Source organism: Dama dama, chromosome 31 (genome assembly GCF_033118175.1).
Source record: "Dama dama isolate Ldn47 chromosome 31, ASM3311817v1, whole genome shotgun sequence".
Lineage (NCBI taxonomy): Eukaryota > Metazoa > Chordata > Mammalia > Artiodactyla > Cervidae > Dama > Dama dama.
The window spans coordinates 41,636,913-41,655,427 of record NC_083711.1 but is presented as its reverse complement, the minus strand read 5'-3'; the positions used below and the strand labels follow the sequence as shown (position 1 = coordinate 41,655,427).

General features: G+C 36.0%; 1 protein-coding gene across 2 annotated transcripts in view; it reads right to left on the bottom strand.

Annotated features, from left to right (window-relative positions):
• Window positions 1–685: 685 nt before the first annotated feature.
• EPHA3 (EPH receptor A3) overlaps window positions 686–18,515 on the bottom strand; it is a 386,765-nt gene continuing 368,935 nt past the window's right edge. For both annotated transcript variants that reach the window (XM_061134299.1, XM_061134301.1), the window contains exons 16-17: window positions 10,134–10,289; window positions 686–3,512 (exon numbers count right to left, since the gene is read on the bottom strand). In XM_061134299.1, coding sequence (XP_060990282.1) covers window positions 3,404–3,512; window positions 10,134–10,289 — 265 coding nt within the window. In that variant the 3' untranslated portion in view covers window positions 686–3,403. The remainder of the gene's footprint in view (window positions 3,513–10,133; window positions 10,290–18,515) is intronic.

The following is an 18,515-nucleotide window of genomic DNA, read 5'->3' as shown; positions in this document are numbered from 1 at the left end:
TTCCTTTATCTCCTGCTTACACATTATTCTTCTTCTCAACAAGATTGAATGCTATTTCTCTTTCAAGGAAAACTCAAATCTGATCTATTTTTTGACTACTTCTATGGAAATCTTGATCACTTATCTTGCCTCATATTGTGAGTTAGCAATGATTTTCATATATAATCATTTTCTTTAAATAAGTTCCAAATGATTAGGGATCTACTTTATTCAAAGTTTTAAGTGTTTCTTAGAATATTATTTGAAGTTTCAGCTCATTGGTTGTTTCTCATTTTTGTTTTATCTGACCCATTCAGAATTCCTTTCTTCTTTTTTCATAAGTGATATTTTGACTTTCTTTTGGACATAAACTTCTCTGACACCTCTAGTCCCTATGGAAGATCAATTATATGGGATCCTATCCACAATCTTTAAGAGCAGGCTCGGGACTAGGAGCTGGTATGAATCTATGTCATTCATTCTCCCATCCAAAGTGATTCAGACAGCATTTCTAAGTCAAGAAAGGCTCCATTATTTCTACTGGAACAATAGAGGGAAAGCAATTATCTCATAGGAATTACAATGTAAAATTATATCAACTAGAGCAGTTATTTTAACAGATATACAGTCACAGCTCGGTAATGCCTATGGATAACATAACATATATCTCTTCCTCACTAATGGAGAAAAAAGAAACAGAAGCACATTCTTCTTGACTTACATAAATTTCATTATTTTGCTGTTTAAACAAGCACATTTTTATAATATTTAAAAAGGTTCAAAGACCACTTCCATATTCCAATCTGTAAAAAATATTTTCGTTATGTTTATTATAAAAATATAAATGTTTCCACTACAAATCATTTTACATTAGTAAGAGGCCATCTACATTGTACAACATAAACTAAATGAGTAATGTTTTGAAAATGAAAATTTAAGTACACACATATTGTCAATCATATCACATTTATACATGGCTTATTTGATACTTAGTACAGCTTAACATGGGCAAGTTACCAGAAATAAATATGTAAATCAAACTTAAGATACAATCAGATAATATGGTACATGATATTATGAAGCAATTGTGGTTTCATGTTTACTGAAAGCCAACACAGTTTCTGTACAAAGAGATGGCCATAAGCATTCTAGTACCTCTACTCCACAGTTAAGAATCGTACACTGTTATGTTTACATATGTACAAGGTAAGGATTGTGAAAAGTAAATTTATAAGAAGTCAGATAGAAAAATAGTGAAAAATGAAGAGCAATATACTGCATATACAATTTCCACTTTCAAATGGAAACCATAGCCAAAATAAATGAAATAGATTAAACAATCCTCAACTTCTAGTTCATGAAATGCACAGATTTTGTGGAGTATGCACAGAATAGTACCTAAGAAAGTAAACGCTAGTCTGGAAAAAAATGAGATTTAAGCCAGATTCAGATCTCAATCTAACATTCCACAAAACAAAATGTTTGCTTAAAAAATGATTTTGAGCTGCTTCTAGCAGGCTTGTGAAATTTGTAATTAATTTCATACATATATATCTTTTTAAAAGGTTCATGCTCTTATACACCCAATACATAATTCTAGTAGGATGATTTGATTATAAGAATATTGAAAACATTTGAGAAATAATTTTATATATGAAGGAATACAACATAAGCCTTATTACACTAAATTTACAACAGATTAGCACTTGTGAATTTTGATCTGTGATTATAAACTGTATAAGTGTTTCATTTTGCATAAGAACATAAAGGTTGCAGCATTGTTTTATCCCTTCTATTCTTGTGACATATGCATTTCTTATTCCAATAACATGATCATATCAGCATTAGAAAGATTATAGATAGAGCTAAAATGTTGCTCCACAATCTATTATGGCTAGATCTCCACCAGGTATATATTTCAAATATTATGGAGTATGCTCATATTTGACCTTTATGGAATAGCAAGTCCAAGTTCCTGCAAGAAGAGATCTCTCCAGATTTTGAGTCTTGATGGACAACCAGCTATTTTGAAGATTATATGTTCAATGTGTCAAGAAGTTCAATGTTTCTAAGATATATACCAAAACTATAATAGGTGCATTTCATTGGAGACTCAAAGATAATAATACTCGCTATTGATGATGACAATGTTTAAATAATTTAGCAAAAGCTCAGTGATGCAGATGAGTAATTTAGTAATCCTTATTCCCTATAATCAGCTCAAAAAGTTTAAGCAAATGTATAAAGTGGCATTTCAAAACCAGTCAGCCAGTGATCTTTTTGATTCATGCATCAGCTTATAGGCAGCTTATAGGCTACATTGCCAATTAATACAGCAACCTAAATAGTATCCCAATCCTTTCCAGTGTAGCATTCTCTACTCAGGAGCTCTAATATAGCTCTTTTACCAAAGGAGGGAGTTTATGGTCTCCTAAGCACCAGAGCAAGGCAGGTATGTCATTGAAAATCCATTACACACAAGTTGGTATATCAGACTAAATTAGGAACACGCAGTTTATAATAAATGGAGAGACAAAAGTGGGTGGAATAATTCAGACTGTGGGAGATTTGGTTAGTGTATGAACAAGGAAAGGGTTTCGTTTCTTTTTATATATAGATATAGATACATATGAGTGTATGATTCAAACAATCTGGAAAGAAACACATCATTTTCTGTGTCTAGTTTATCATGTTTTCTGCTGCTGACAATTTGAGAGAGCTTTTGGCCCTTGGCTGTCACAAATCCAAGTTAAATCATCAAGGCATAAATAGAAAACAATGAAAGACAATTCAAAAGAAAATAAATATGTACTTTTCTTCAAAATTAAAACACATTTTTACATGATAATACTTAAGAAGGCTACCAATCAAAAATGTGTAGTACTTAAAACAGCTACAAACTTCATTTCTATATGCTTTTTAACAGATAAAAGAGAATAATACAATGAAAATGTAGTAAATATGGCCGGATGGTTTGAGGTATGAATTCCTCTATTTTGCTTGCTTTCAAAGAAACAAAATACCTGTTACAGATCTCTTCTGTGTATAAAAATATCACAAGTCTGTTCTCTTGTGGCTATTCAGAAGCATAGCCACCATGTTCATTGCGCTATTTCATTTGTTTTGCTTTTATGAGAGTCAGTTTACGATCAATGGCTCTAGGCTAGTTCTTTGTCATTTTGCGCTGAAGAATTCTGATTTAATCCATCAACTAATATAAAAAAGCAATTAAAAAACAAAATACACCCACCCACCCATCCACTAAACAATAGGGGAAAATAAAGAGTTTTTGAATTCCATTTTAAGGCATTTTACTCGTATCTGAGTGTCTTATTGGGCTTGGAATGTCCACCAGTATTTCCAGTGTTGTCATCAAGTCTGCAGAGAGATGCCACATTTTCCACTTTCTTCCAGAAATAGCACTTTACACTGGGACTGGACTATTCTTGGATTGTGTTTCTAGAACTTTAATACTACTGATGATCTTCTTCTGTGGCCCAACCACAGTGACACCGACCTTTTTCATGTCGCTGCTAAAAAAAGGAGAAAATTTCTGGTGAGAATCATGGCCTGCTGGACAGTATGTAAATAGGATATTTTCAATTAACAAAGCTTGTACAATTACAGGTCCCAATGCTCTAGGCATAATTTTCTGATTTTTGTAACATATGTGTAGTATTATATATCCTGACAACTCCACTGTTATCTTTGTGGAAGAATACAGGTTGTACGTTGAACATAGGAAGCGTGTTATCTGGAACTTCACCATGTAAGGGCCAGCTTGGGGATTGACTTGACTGATAGATTGTGTTTAAAGTGACACTGTATCAGTTTCTGCATTCAGTTATTTAGCAACTAACAGATTCTACTTCTTATCTCCTGAGGCACCCTTTCTAGGCCCCAGAGCTGCCAGTGAAAAAATATGACTACCTATTGAAGAGGTCCGGAGAAGGCAATGGCACCCCACTCCAGTACTCTTGCCTGGAAAATCCCATGGACGGAGGAGCCTGGTGGGCTGCAGTCCATGGGGTCGCTAAGAGTCGGACAGGACTGAGCGACTTCACTTTCACTTTTCACTTTCAAGCACTGGAGAAGGAAATGGCAACCCAGTGTTCTTGCCTGGAGAATCCCAGGGACGGCGGAGCCTGGTGGGCTGCTGTCTATGGGGTCGCACAGAGTCGGACACGACTGAAGTGACTTAGCAGCAGCAGCAGCAGCATTGAGGAGGTCACCAGTAAGCACTTGGTCTACAGGCCTAGGTATATGTAGCATCTGAACCAGGGCAAAGAAGAATGAAACCATCTCAAGCCCTCCAGACTAGATCAGATTCATGTTAGTTGAATGCTTCATTCAACTCTAGCACCAGAGGCGAAGAATCATCCACCTGAGCTCTACCCAAATGCATGACTCATGACACTGTGTGTACAATAAAATCCTTGTTGTTTTAGCCTTTTAGTTTGGGGAAGTTTGTTGTTCAGCCATAGATCACTGAAATAATTTCTTTAAAGTATAAAGTTCTTTCAAATTACAAAAAAATGGCAAGGATATTTCTCTATCAAAACCATTAAATTTAAAATAGTTAATACTTGGAAACCAGGAATTGAAATAAATATTATAAGAATACATGGAACTTCATTTGTGGAGGAGAGGGAAGACTTAGCTAGACATGTGCAAATAATTAATTAAACATTCTTGATTTAAGTAATTAATTCATACAATCACCTCTTTCAGGTCTTGACTCAAATATCCCTCTCATGAGATTTCCCTGATGCTCCTACTTCATATTGTAAAACCTCTCTGCACTCATATCTGTACTTCTATTACTTTTCTTGTTTCATTTTCTTCCAAAGTATTTATCACCATCTAGCATATTGCCGCCCCCCATTCTTTTGTTTTTGGTTTATTTATTTTTTTACTCTCTATCTTGTCTCACAAGAAAGTGAATTTCATGTGAACAAGGATTCTTGTGGCTTTTGTACTATACTTATCAAACACACCCTAAACAATCACTTTCATTTAGCAGGGGCTCAATATGTACTTACTAAAGAATAAATCAGTTATCCAAAATATATTTATCTCGGAAGTTGACAGAGGATTAAGTGTAACTTGGAGTGCTAGGCAAATTGAAAATGGCAAGAAGGAAAAGCACACACACGCAAATGCACACAAAGGTGGGGCTCCTTTATACTGAGCATTAAAGAAAGAATGAAAAATTGGGAATTTAACTACATAGAATTGAACCAAGTGATTTGTTAAAAAGTGAGTTCCCAAGCAATACAGGTGTGCAAGCAGACAATAGGCAACCACTTAAGAAGAAATTTACATGTTATTTAAGCATCTGCTGCATAAAATTAATCAAAGCTCAGTTGCATTCCCATTATCTAAGCTGGGAGTGAAATCACAATGCCCTACAGGTCACCCCTGAACCCTGCTGCCATTCAAGGGGCTAATAAATTCTCTAAGGACAGCCTGTATTTTGCCTGAGGTCCTCTCTGGTCACAGTCTTTAGCTACCTTGTTTCAACAGGAAGGCTAGTGGGGAGCTATGCTGACATCTAGCTTGCTGCCCTTTGTTTAACTGTGGATAATAAAACCTTCATTTTGAGTGGTGGTGATGTTCAGTTGCTAAGTCATGTCCGATTCTTTTGGACCCCTTGGACTGAAGCAAACCAGGCTTCCCTGTCCCTTCCCACACTTAGGTTATCTATGTTGAACACTGCTTTTGAAAATGCGTGCTCTACAGGATTTTGATTCTTTTATAAAGATACCAGGGATCTATCTTTAAAATGAACAACAAACATTTCTCTACTCATCCTCAAACTATTACAAAGTCAGGTTATGAATCTAAGAGCCAGAAAACAGGACAGACATAAATATATGTGTATAAATCAATAGATTCTCACTGTTTTTATATTTCTTCTCTCATCTTTCTTCCAGTTCTCTCTCTATATATATATGTATATATATACACACATACATATTATACCTTGCTAAGTTTTTTCTACGTCTCCCCTTTTCTGCCTTCTTTATAAGCTTAAAAACAAAATGCAATCATGGGAAGATAGAAAAAATGATCCAAGGTAATATACTAAATTTCCTGAGGACATTGAGAAATTTCAGCATAATTAGGGAGTAATACACGCTATGATGCTTAAGCCTGATTTTTCCTCTAGAACTGAACCACTGATTCTGTGGCTACTGGAAAAAATCAGATACTGCAAGTTCACAGACCAATTTGGGACAAATCTGAAGGACCAGCCCAGCTTTAGGACTCTTGTTCCAGCAAGTAGAACTGAGTCTTCTTCTTCAGTCCAATGCCTCCTCATCGCTTCTTTAGGAGTGTATGTCCCAATGGTACATGAAGAAATCTGCATAAAACTGTTTCAGATTCAGCATCTGGGAACCCAGTGTAAGCAAGTTGATATGTAGTCTTGTTTCTATTTAATGCAAAGGATTATACTGGAAAAGAGAATTACAGTAAGCATCCCTGTAGGTTATGCCTTAGCTTGAGCTTTTATGTACGCTCTACTCTCTTCACCCCATCAAAATGTCTTCTACCTACCACCCTGCCATGACCGAAATCTCTCTAAACATCCAGCTGCTGTAGTCTCAGTAACACTCCCCGTATCCTTATCTCATTAGGACTACCCTATTGAGAAGAGCAGTGGAAAAGTTCAAGACTAAAGAGCAGCTGAAGACTGAGACCAGAGGTTAATAAGCTATCTGGTACTTCAAAGGCAAAAGGATAGGTGATGACACTTTGAAAATGGCATCCAAGGGTTCAGGGTAATGACATGCAGCAATTAATCTGCCTCATACTCATTCCACACCTTCATTCTCTTTCCAGTTTCTCTAATAAGTCTTGCCCTTTCTTATTCTCTCTTCCCTCCTCACATTAACCCTCCTAAATCCATCCTAGGCTATGAAATAATATTTTTAAAAAATATGTTGACTGAATAAGACCACATGTTTAAAAACTTTTATTTGAAAATTAGGTAACTTGAGTAGCTGCCATGTAAATGAAATCTCTAAACTAATTGGAATAAGCTAATATTTATTTGAGTATGAAACACTTGTCCTATGATTGATAGCTTGGATAGAAAAAGAAAACAAATTTAATATCCTTTCTTAGGTAATAATCTGAAAGTCTTATTCTAAAAGAAACTCTAGAGTTATTTGGTCAAGGGAATCATTTCTGAATTGAGTCTGGAAACACCAAGAAAATAAGGATTGGAAGGAATCAAATTCAAGCAATACACCTAAGACTGCAAAAGAAAGGATGAAATATAGAGTTAAATATTTTTATTGCATTGAAGATGAAAATGTTGCCTCACTATATTTCCCTAAATGATTAATGTATTAAATATTTTTAAATTCTTACATTTGTGATATAAACAAGGAAGGTGGCATATGAGATAGAGACTGCAGAGAACCAAGAAGTCAATGACACTTTTCAAGGAGTTTTAGGTCAATAGATGTTAATTCTATGTTGACCCTAAATTGAGAAGAAAGGACAGAAGAAAGCACTTTGAAATACAGAGAGATCTGAAACCAACTGGCTCAGTGTGAAGGGGAAAATCTGAAAAAGCTGAGTATCCTGAAAAATCAGCTTTCATCTTGCATATAGACTCACAACTTGTTTAAATAATCATAACCACTAAGTGAAAATATTCCAGCCAGCCTAAAAAGAGCTTACTATCCAATGCTATACCAGAGACAAACATATTCCTAAGGTGAAAGTAAAACAAAGGCTGCCACTTCACCTTTTTAAACAAATAGCATTTTGTCTACATTTGCAGATTAGAATATCTGACTATATTTAAATTGTGAGCTCACTGTTAATCATATTAACAAGGTTCTGCCTCATCCACTTCAGTATACTGTTTCATTATCTAAAAGCTCTGAATGTTGATACTTTATTGAGAATAAACATTTGTATAGCTTTGCCTTTGAAAATCTGGCAATGGTGCAGAAATTTTTAGCTTTGTGTTTGTTTTTTACTATGCTTCTGTGCTCTAAAGCAGGTGTCTTGTATATCACAACCCAAACTATTTACATTACTAGAATAAGAATTTCTAAAAATATTTAAATACATTAACATATCCTGGGGCTGTGTCTGATCAAAATAACTATCACAGAAGCCCAAAGAACATTGTCAGTTGGGTCAGAAGTCTATTCAATAAATACTATATTCTATTTCAAATAGCAATGCTAGCACAGATTAAGTAGACGAGTGTGAGTTTATATTCTAAGAATAAATTCACCTCTTCAGTATAATATACCCTTTCTGTAGATCCTTTTGTGATGTCTATGTTTCTGACAAGGATGCCATACCATTAATGGTAAACTCCTTTACCTATTTGTTAGGTGCTTGTGTCTCTTAATTACATTACACACTTCCTTTTGGCATCTAGTCTATAGCTTTCCAAGGTGACTTTATTTAAATGATTGACAAGATGACAAAGTTCTTAGATGCTGAACAACATTTGAATATTCAAATATTGGATACAACTTATAGGAAGTTGAGGGCACTAAAGGATCTATTTAATGTAATAAAGATCAAAAGGTAGAAGAGTTTGACTCAAAGATGGATACAGTTTCCAAAGAGACTTTACAAGCTACAAAATTGTGGACAATTTTGATGTATCTGTTCCACACAAAAGCTCTTTCTTTGGAGCAGTCCTTTATGTCACCTTCAGGAAAGAATGCCTAGAGCCAAGTTCATGCTATCTCACTCCACCTCCTTTGAAATGAAATGATTAGTTCATGGCAAACATGTCTTTGGAGAGGCCAGTCTATAAGCAGGACTGAGGCCTTCAGAATGTCTCTCCTGAGGACTTAGAAGAAAGTGAGTTGGACCCTGGTCAGTTGAATGACATACCAAGGTTGTGTGATCTAGGACTGAGAGAGTCATTTTCAGATATGTGCATGGGGATACAGAAAAAGTCACTGTATAGTACAAGAAAAAATGATGCAGCCTCATTAGAAAGTGAAGTCAACTGTCTCATTCACAGAGTGATAAAGAATATGGCTTCCAGTTTTTCACTTCCTATTTCCAGTTAGCAAACTTGGTGAATGAGTATGACTTTTATGGATTATTCACTGGGTTAATTTAATTCCTTGTAAACCCCTTCTCCTTAAGGCCATGGGTTTCTCATATCAAAGAAGTCCTATTACCAAAGGATCCCTAAGATATATATCTGTGTGTGGGCTCAGTCCTGTCTGACTCTTGGCGGTCCCATGGATTATAGCCTGCCAGGCTCCTCTGCCCATGGAATTTTCCAGGCAAGAATACTGGAATGGGTTGTCATTTCCTACTGGCTTTTAACACATGAAATTATAAAATAAAACTAATTAATATTTATCAGTTGTGCATTTCTCTCTTTCCAAACTGATAATAAGACTTTTTAAGGAAAATTATGTCTTAAACTTGCTTATAACTTTATTTTCTAGCATGAGATCACTTAAGAAAAGGTGATAGTATAATGTAAGTTGTTTATTTAGTATCTTTGAGAACTACTTTTAGACTTTGGCATGTTTCTCTGTATATCAGATTATCCAACTAGTTCTCAAATTTCCATTTCCACAAAGGTTAGTGAAAGTGAAAGTGAAGTTGCTCAGTCGTGTCCAACTCTTTGTGACCCCATGGACTGTAGCCTACCAGTCTCCTCTCTCCATGGGATTCTCCAGGCAAGAATACTGGAGTGGGTTGCCATTTCCTTCTCCAGGGGATCTTCCCAACCCAGGGACTGAACCTGGGTCTCCCGCATTACAGGTGGATGCTTTAACAGGCTTTGTTAAAAATAACAGAAAATCACAAATGCAGGGATATACAAGTCATCATGCTATATCTGCTTATGTTCTAAATTAAAGACTTGGGTCTGTTGGGGTGGGGTGTGGGTGTATATCTGGTGGTTTATCTGAAGGTCACAGTTCAATGAAAATAGCTTTTGTGGGGACCAAGCGTGAGGGAGAAATACATATCAACACATAGATCTAGAAGGTGTCCTTGACAAAGAGACCCAGGATCCAGCTCGGTGGGTTCAGGAGAAAGTTAAGTACCTTAGAGATTCATTTACTCTTTAAATGTATTAATTCAAGACATATATATCCACTAGAAAGTTCAGAATCATTCAGTCAAAAACATATTCTTACTCTGCAGAGATCTTGGCTATGGTGTCACAAGAACTGTACTCTACGCCTGTGAAGATTTCCTTGCACTGCGCTGTTCGGACACCATTAAGCCAGTCGCCTGTTGTGCGGAAGGTAGTAATGTCGATGTTACTTTGGTCCAGGAGAAGGTTTGATGGCCTGTAAGAAAAGAAAATACCAAAGGGAGAAAGATCAGGAGTCAGCAGAGTTGCTGTGTGTCAAAATTCAACACCAACATCAGCAGGAACCTCCAGACTTCATGTGGCGCTCCTGTTTATTTGTAAAATTTATCTGCCATGAAGCCTTCATCTGCTCAAGCTGGCAGCTTTGCAAGAACACTGTGTAATCATCTTGTCTCAGCGCTCCCCTTCTCTTCTCATGACTGCTTTTTAAATTACTGAAACTTTGCCCGTGAAAAGCATAAATATATCCATACATACTTCCATAATTTAATTTGTTTATCCATTAGCAAAGATGGTGGTAATTTAGGTTGCAGTTATAGCTGACATGGCATTCTGAACACTCTGTTGTCTGCTTTGGTGGATGGATTTGTTTCCAGTATTAAATCCTGCCTACTGAATGTTCATCTGCAGACATTGTACAGGTTGCTTTCTAAGGGAAAATTTGAACAGTGTAGACTATATTTACATAAGGAGGTAAGGTTGGCATGGATTTAATGTCACTATGTCATTAAAAATAAAAAATTAAAAAGAAATAGAAAACACTAGATGAGTAACAATAAGTGAGAGTCTAACAACTAGGACAACAACAAATATAATACAATATAAATATATATATATATATACACACACACACAAAGATAGATGATAGATAGACATTGTGACTATGATTCTTATTGCACAATATAGTCAGCATTAACAGAAATTTTTCAGTTCAATCACCCAGTCATGTCCGACTCTTTGTGACCCCATGGACTGCAGCACGACAGGCCTCCCTGTCCATTGCCATTGGAGCTTACTCAAACTCATGTCCATCGAGTGGGTGTTGCCATCCAAACATCTCATCCTCTCCTTCTCATCCTCATGACCTTCTCCTCCCACCTTCAATCTTTCCCAGCACCAGGGTCTTTTCCAATTAGTTAGTTCTTTGCATAAGGTGGCCAAAGTTTTGGAGTTTCAGCTTCAGCATCAGTCCTTCCAACGAATATTCAGGACTGATTTCCTTTAATATTGACCGGTTGGATCTCCTTGCAGTCCAAGGGACTCTTAAGAGTCTTCTCCAACACCACAATTCAAAAGCATCAGTTCTTTGGTGCTCAGCTTTCTTTATAGTTCAACTTTCACCACCATACATGACTACTGGAAAAACCATAGCTTTGACTAGATGGACCTTTGTTGGTAAAGTAATGTCTCTGCTTTTTAATATGCCATCTAGTTGGTCATAGCTTTTCTTCCAAGGAGCAAACGTCTTTTAATTTCATGGCGGCAGTCACCATCTGCAGTGATTTTGGAGACCAAAAAATAAAATCTGTCACTGTTTCTATTGTTTTACTTTCTGCCATGAAATGATGAGACTGGATGCCATGATCTTAGTTTCCTGGATGTTGAGTTTTAAGCCAGCTTCTTCACTCTCCTCTTACACTTTCATCAAGAGGCTCTTTAGTTATTCTTCAATTTCTGCCAGAAGGGTGGTATCATCTGCATATCTGAGGTTATTGATATTTCTCCTGGCAATCTTGATTCCAGCTTGTGCTTCATCCAGTCTGGCATTTCATGTGATGTACTCTGCATATAAGTTAAATAAGCAGGGTGACAATATACTGCCTTGACGTACTCTTTCCCAAATTGGAACCAGTCTGCTGTTCCATGTCCGGTTCTGTTTCTTCTTGACCTGCATACAGGTTTCTCAGATGGCATGTCAGGTGTCTGGTATTCCCATCTCTTGAAGAATTTTCCACAGTTTGTTTTGATCCACACAGTCAAAGGCTTTGGTGTAGTCAATAAGGCAGAAGTAGATATTTTCCTGGAACTCTCTTGCTTTTTTGGTGATCCAGCAAATGTTGGCAATTTGATCTCTGATTCCTCTGCCTTTTCTAAATCCAGCTTGAACATCTGGAATTTAACAGTTTACGTACTGTTGAAGCCTGGCTTAGAGAATTTTGACCATTACTTTGCTAGCATGTGAGATGAGTGTAATTGTGTGGGTAGTTTGAACATTCTTTTGCATTGCCTTTTTTTGGGATTGGAATGAAAACTGACCTTTTCCAGTCCTGTGGCCACTGCTGAGCTTTCCAAATTTGCTGACATATGGAGTGCAGCACTTGCACAGTATTGTCTTTGAGGATTTGAAATAGCTCAGCTGGAATTCTATCACTTCCACTAGCTTTGTTTGTAGTGATGCTTCCTAAGGCCCACTTGACTTCACATTACAGGATGTCTGGCTCTAGGTGAGTGATCACACCATCGTGGTTATCTGGGTCATGAAGATCTTTTTTGTATAGTTCTTCTGTGTATTCTTGCCACCTCTTGTTAATATCTTCTGCTTCTATTAGGTCCATACCATTAGGATTGACATATAATTACAGGTCTGACTACAGGTCTATGACAAACTACAAGATCTGGTGACTCAAAGAACAACAGGGATAAAAAAGAAATGGAGGGAACCATGTTTTCATCTCTGAGGATCCAAGAGAAGTGTTCTATTGGTAAACTGCCTTTGGGTTGTTTTCTCAGCTTTCGGTGATCTCTTTAATTGTCCTGTGACTCAAAAGACTGGGACTGGTCACCAGGTAGACACTTGATTGTCTTTCTCTTTATTCTTTCCTCTTAGTATGGGTGCTTGAGCAAATAGCAGTTATGAAGGCCTTTGCTTTGAGATGAACAATAATAATGGCCATAAGGATTATGTTGAACAATTATGAACACTAACAATATGCCAGAGACTATACTGGTATAGACTAAGCATAATACACAGATATGAAGGACTTTAATCTTTATGTTAGTTAGACACTGATGCTATGTCCCTATTTTCCAGGCCACAGTACTGGAGTGGGTAGCCTTTCCCTTCTCCAGGGGATCTTTCCAACCCAGGGATTGAACCCAGGTCTCCCACATTGCAGGTGGATTCTTTACCATCTAAGCCACCAGGGAAGCCCAAGAATACTGGAGTAGGTAGCCTATCCCTTCTCCAGCGGATCTTCCCAACCCAGGAATCAAACAGGGGTCTCCTGCATTGCAGGTGGATTCTTTACTAGCTGAGCTATCAGGGAAGCCAAATTAAAGTTATGGAGTTTGTAATTTTTTTTGCTGTGTTACAGTTTAAACTAACCCTCACAGGTCATCTAAAAGAGAGAAGGAGAAATTAAGCATTATTTTACAAAGTATTATCTTTCCTTTAGGAATATCTAGAACATCACAAAATATAAATATGGCATTTTATAAGTTATTCTCTTCTGGAACATATACGTAAATAATTTTCTATGATTCTTTCAATTACTAATCTGAAAAAACATTCATTTTTTAAATCATTGAAATTTCTTGCTTGTGTTCTATTGTCCTAATAATTTGAGAAATTACAGAAATAGATACACAAGCCAGGTTCCAAAACATGCACAATATTCTTGGGTGGTTTTGCATGACCATCATGAATGAATAATCCTTGGTCACTGGCCAACATTGGATATAATATTATACCCATTGGATAAGACTTAGAGTTAGTAGACAAAATTGATAGGTGTAGCATTAAATCAGGTGTGAGGAAATTTTCTAAGAAAAATGAAGTGAGACCTAGAAAGGAGACAATAAAATACTGGACTATCTACAGGTATGCACGCACACTTACATACACTCACACCCTACAGCTTGGATTTCAACAGTAGCTGAAGCACAGACTAATCTAGTGTCGACTCTTGTTGACTCCTGGTCCCATGAATAGCAGTCCTTTTTAATTTATGAGCTTGTGGGTATGAAGAATCAAGCCCCAGGACATTTATTCAGAATATTTACAAAGTGTGCCTAATAGCAAAATACAGAAGTTTTCTTTCTCAATTCAAATGGTTTGTATTTTTAAACTCAACAATATAGTCAGACTCAACAAGAACTTGAAAAAAATTAGTACATACAAATTGAAATAAAACAGGACAGGCGGATTAGGGATTAGAGTGACCCCAACTGAGTCTTTCTGTTTATTACTTGGATCAAAGTATAAGGAAGACAAAGAATGACCTAATTTTAATACCAGTGACCTCAGAATAACCAGCCCTGCAAAGTATCATTTTTCCACTTCCAGGATTTCTCTGGGGAATTCAAATAAAAATTGGTTCTTTTCCTCCTCCGAGAGGACATCTGGAGAGTTTATCAATGGATAGGAATTTGTCTCTCACTGTGAAGAGCCTGTGATGTCTCTTCATGCGCACCAGGGGAATGTAGGCTTTTTGAGCAGCTGCAGGCATTGGCGTTTTTTTAGACCTAGCCCCAGACATGGGGTCTGAAGGGGAAATTTATAGGCTGGGTGATGTGCACTGTGAGCTCACACTTTTACTAGACAAATTAGATAGGTTTCAATCCGTGCAGCTGTAAACGATGTCCTGCGGAGTTCCACCTGATCTTTTACAGCTTTTCATAAATCAGTACCTACTGGCCGCAGACTGCAGTCATTAAAAAGAAATCATGGAAATTACATGTTTGCTCAGGGGAAGCAAAAAATAACTTTCCTCCCTTTCTTTCTGCCTCCTTGGATTTTGGTTTGTGAATTATTCTTTTGTGGATTTTCATACTGTTGCTTTAAAGAGGTACACATATATTTTATTCCCACCAGCTCTTACTTTATCTGTAAATGCCCATAACAATTAGCACCAGATACTCGGAACAAATGTCAATAAGTAACTGTTAGTCCCAGGAATATCTTCTTATAAGGATCTTATTTCAGTATTGCACCAGAATTTTAACTCTAAAATTGAATGTTAAGTTATCCTTTTATAATATAGACAGACTCTTTTGGGTTTACAAAGGGTTTTATTTTTTATGCATTAAAATAATGATTTATATATATTTCTTGAATGAATAAGTAGATGCCCACTGAGTCTAGAAGTAAATATTAGTAATGTTGAAGATGTATTCTATCCCACTATAATTATGTGCTTTTTGTCTGTTGTTGTGAATAGTTTCAGGGACCATAAAGTGTAGTTTCTCAGCAGCAAAATGTTAATTATATCTATATTTATTGATACTATTGCCTGAGAATGGTAATATACTTTTCAATTCCTTTTATAATTTATTGTCAACATTTTTATTTCAAAGAGTATCTTACTGTATTTCAAGGGAAAAATTGTGTATTTGCCAAATTTCTAAATGTGAATTTATGGTCATTTTCATCTTTTTATCCTTAATATTAGAAATTCCAAATAGGATTAAACAAATTTAACTTGTCATCAGTAACTAAAAATAATGTTGAGTACATATAGCTCCCAACAGGAGACTAGTACATAAATGACACATAAAGGAGGAGTAAAGTCATTGTGTTTATTTTAATTGTCTCTAGACCTTAAGGACAAAATCTTAGCAGTCATAGCTATTATGTCTGGTTTAATTTCTCCCAATGGTAAAATTACTTGCTTTGATTTTTAAGACTAAAAAAAAAAGAGATCACCTGAGTATTTGGAATATTTGCTTTCTTCTAAAATGTTCTTTATCATATTTGTTCAGTAAGAAAAGTCACCCTGTCACTTTCAGAATTGGAGGTCAAAGTCATTTTGAGAAATAGATTGTTTTTTGGTCCTTCTATTAAACTACATAATATTTGTCAAAAAAAGTAGACATTCTCTAAAAGGAATATATTTTGTTCTTTTAGAGATCAGTAGCATTTGTTAATGTTAATTTAGTGCCATTAACAGGGAAAAATTACAAGTACTGCTTATTTTTGTTCTTATTTGTTCTGCAACTTAATGAAGATAAATTCCTACAAAGTTAGCAATTAGAATTAGCACAATAAAACAATATATTTTAAATCATTTCAATTAAATTAACTAAGTATAATTGACTCTTAAGAATCTTATTCTAGGTATTTAAAATATATCATTTAAGTCTTTAGACTATAAATTAGGTTACCTTCATTTAGAACCTCATTCTAAAAATATTGGATGTATTATATCATTCTGTATGCCCAAAATTTATATTCTAAAAATTTATGATAGTATTGATGAATCCAATGACATGGAGTTTGAAAATTTTGTGAATTTAAAGAAAAAATCATTTCTCTATTCCATTTCATATACATAAACATCCCCAAATAAAGGCATCTTCTGTCTGAATAGAAATGAATGAATGCATCTGTCATGTTTCTTTTAGTCTTTAAAATTTTTAAATTTATCTATATTTATAAAAATAATACAATTTATTTAAATCTAGGTGCTATATTTTATACATGTAAAATTAGTTGTTTATTGTATAATACATAAATATGGTATAATATGTATTACATATATATATAATATAAAACTAATCTTCACTATAGTTTCTTTTAAAAATGAATTTTGCTTCCTTTTTAATCTGTATAACAAAAACAAAGAGCTGACTCATTGGAGGAGACCCTGATGCTAGGAAAGACTGAGGGCGGAGGAGAAGCGGGTGACAGAGGATGAGATAGTTGGATGGCATCACTGACCCAATGGACATGAGTTGGAGAAAACTCCAGGAGATAGTGAAGGACAGGGAAGCCTGGCATGCTGCAGTCCATGGGGTTGCAAAGAATCAGACATGCCTTAGCAACGAAACAACAAATAACAAAAACATAGTATAAAGTGAGAGGAAATTTATCTTTCTAAGACTCTTTCTATTTATTTTTAAAGCAGCAGTTTCTACCAAGGACTTCTTTAAGAAAGATTTTCCCAATTCTTAAAAAAGGAAGAGTTCTATTTTTACCCTTTTATACATGTGCATTATGACTATATTTTTCATTTTTTTCTATATTTATCAAAAGCATTATTTTTGCATTGTATTTTCTTTTTCATCATCCCAATTATAACTAAATCTTTTAAAATGTTGTACCTCATCTATCATTCTAAAAGAACCAAAACAACTATCTGAAAAAAACCTCAATGTCTTTCTCACTGTTTAGAGTGGCTCTTTGCCTTTGTTGTCTTTTTTTTGCCTCATTCTTTTGCAGCTTTTGATAATACAATTCATTCTATCTACTTTTGGAAAATTCCTTGAGCTGTAGTTTTTCTAATGGTTTAAGTTTCATTCCTAACTCTGTCTGTTCCTATTCCTACCTACCACTTCATATATTCTGCTCTGATATTGGTACTGTTCTCCAAAGCTCTAGACAGAGACCCTCTTCTTTCTTTCTGGATAGAAGTCTATGCAGTGGGTTAGTATTCTGAGATAATAGCTAATGTTTCAAACACTTTTCCTTCTAGGATTGCCAGCTACTGGCTTGGTTGGCTCTATAGTCCTCTTATAAGGAGTCTGAAATCTCCATAACCTACTGCGATACCTGGTTATGCACTATAGAAGCATTCATTCATTTCAATCAGTTTCTTGGTTCTTACAGATTTTTGAGGTCTACACTAAGTGACGCAGGGATTTAGAGGCTTCAGAAACACCACTGACCACAGGGCAGCACAGGAGAAGCAAGGAGAAGCTCCCAGTCTGCGAGATTGGGAGGGAGGTGTCTCACTGTCAGCCCATGCAGACAAACACCCTCCACTATTCACAGATTACAGTTTCCCTATGAATCTCGGGATATGAGAGCTTTAAGTAGAAATTATATTATGATGTAGAAGAATAAAGATGGATATACTTGGGGTAAAAATCAGCATGACTAGATTGAGACTTGTACCTTCTAAATGTGTTTCTAACAGTGTTGTTTTGAAAAAATTATCTTTGCAGAGAGAAGGCTTGAAATTGGATGCCTAGCTTTAGTCTCTCCCCCAGCTTGAGATGCAACTTTCCATGTTCTTGCGGGCCTCAGTCTCATTGTGTCCAAAAGTCTCATCTTCCTCATAGCGCTGTTCATCCTTCCGTACTTGGTACCCTGTTTAGTGATAGCACTGTCCGCAGAGTCCTCCTTGTTCACCTGCAAGTATTCCCTGCTACTTCATGTCACGCTGCATGGCTCACTCCTCACCATGTCTTACAATGCTTCATTACAACTGCTTGAATTCACACCTTTCTGATAAATTTTCTCTTCTTTATTCTAGCCTAGTCCTTCCCAAGACTATTGAAATCACCTCCTTACTCCTTATCATGCACTCTTCCTCTCCAGCTCTTCTAGGTATATTTGCAGATCCACAGGCAAAGTGCAGTCTGCCATTTAATTGTCTTCAATGGCTCCTCTTTTCCTCATGGGCAAAAGTCCAGATTTCTAGAGATGACACTCAGTCTTCCCTTATCCGGTGAAATCATCTAGTGGCTCCTTCCTCATAAT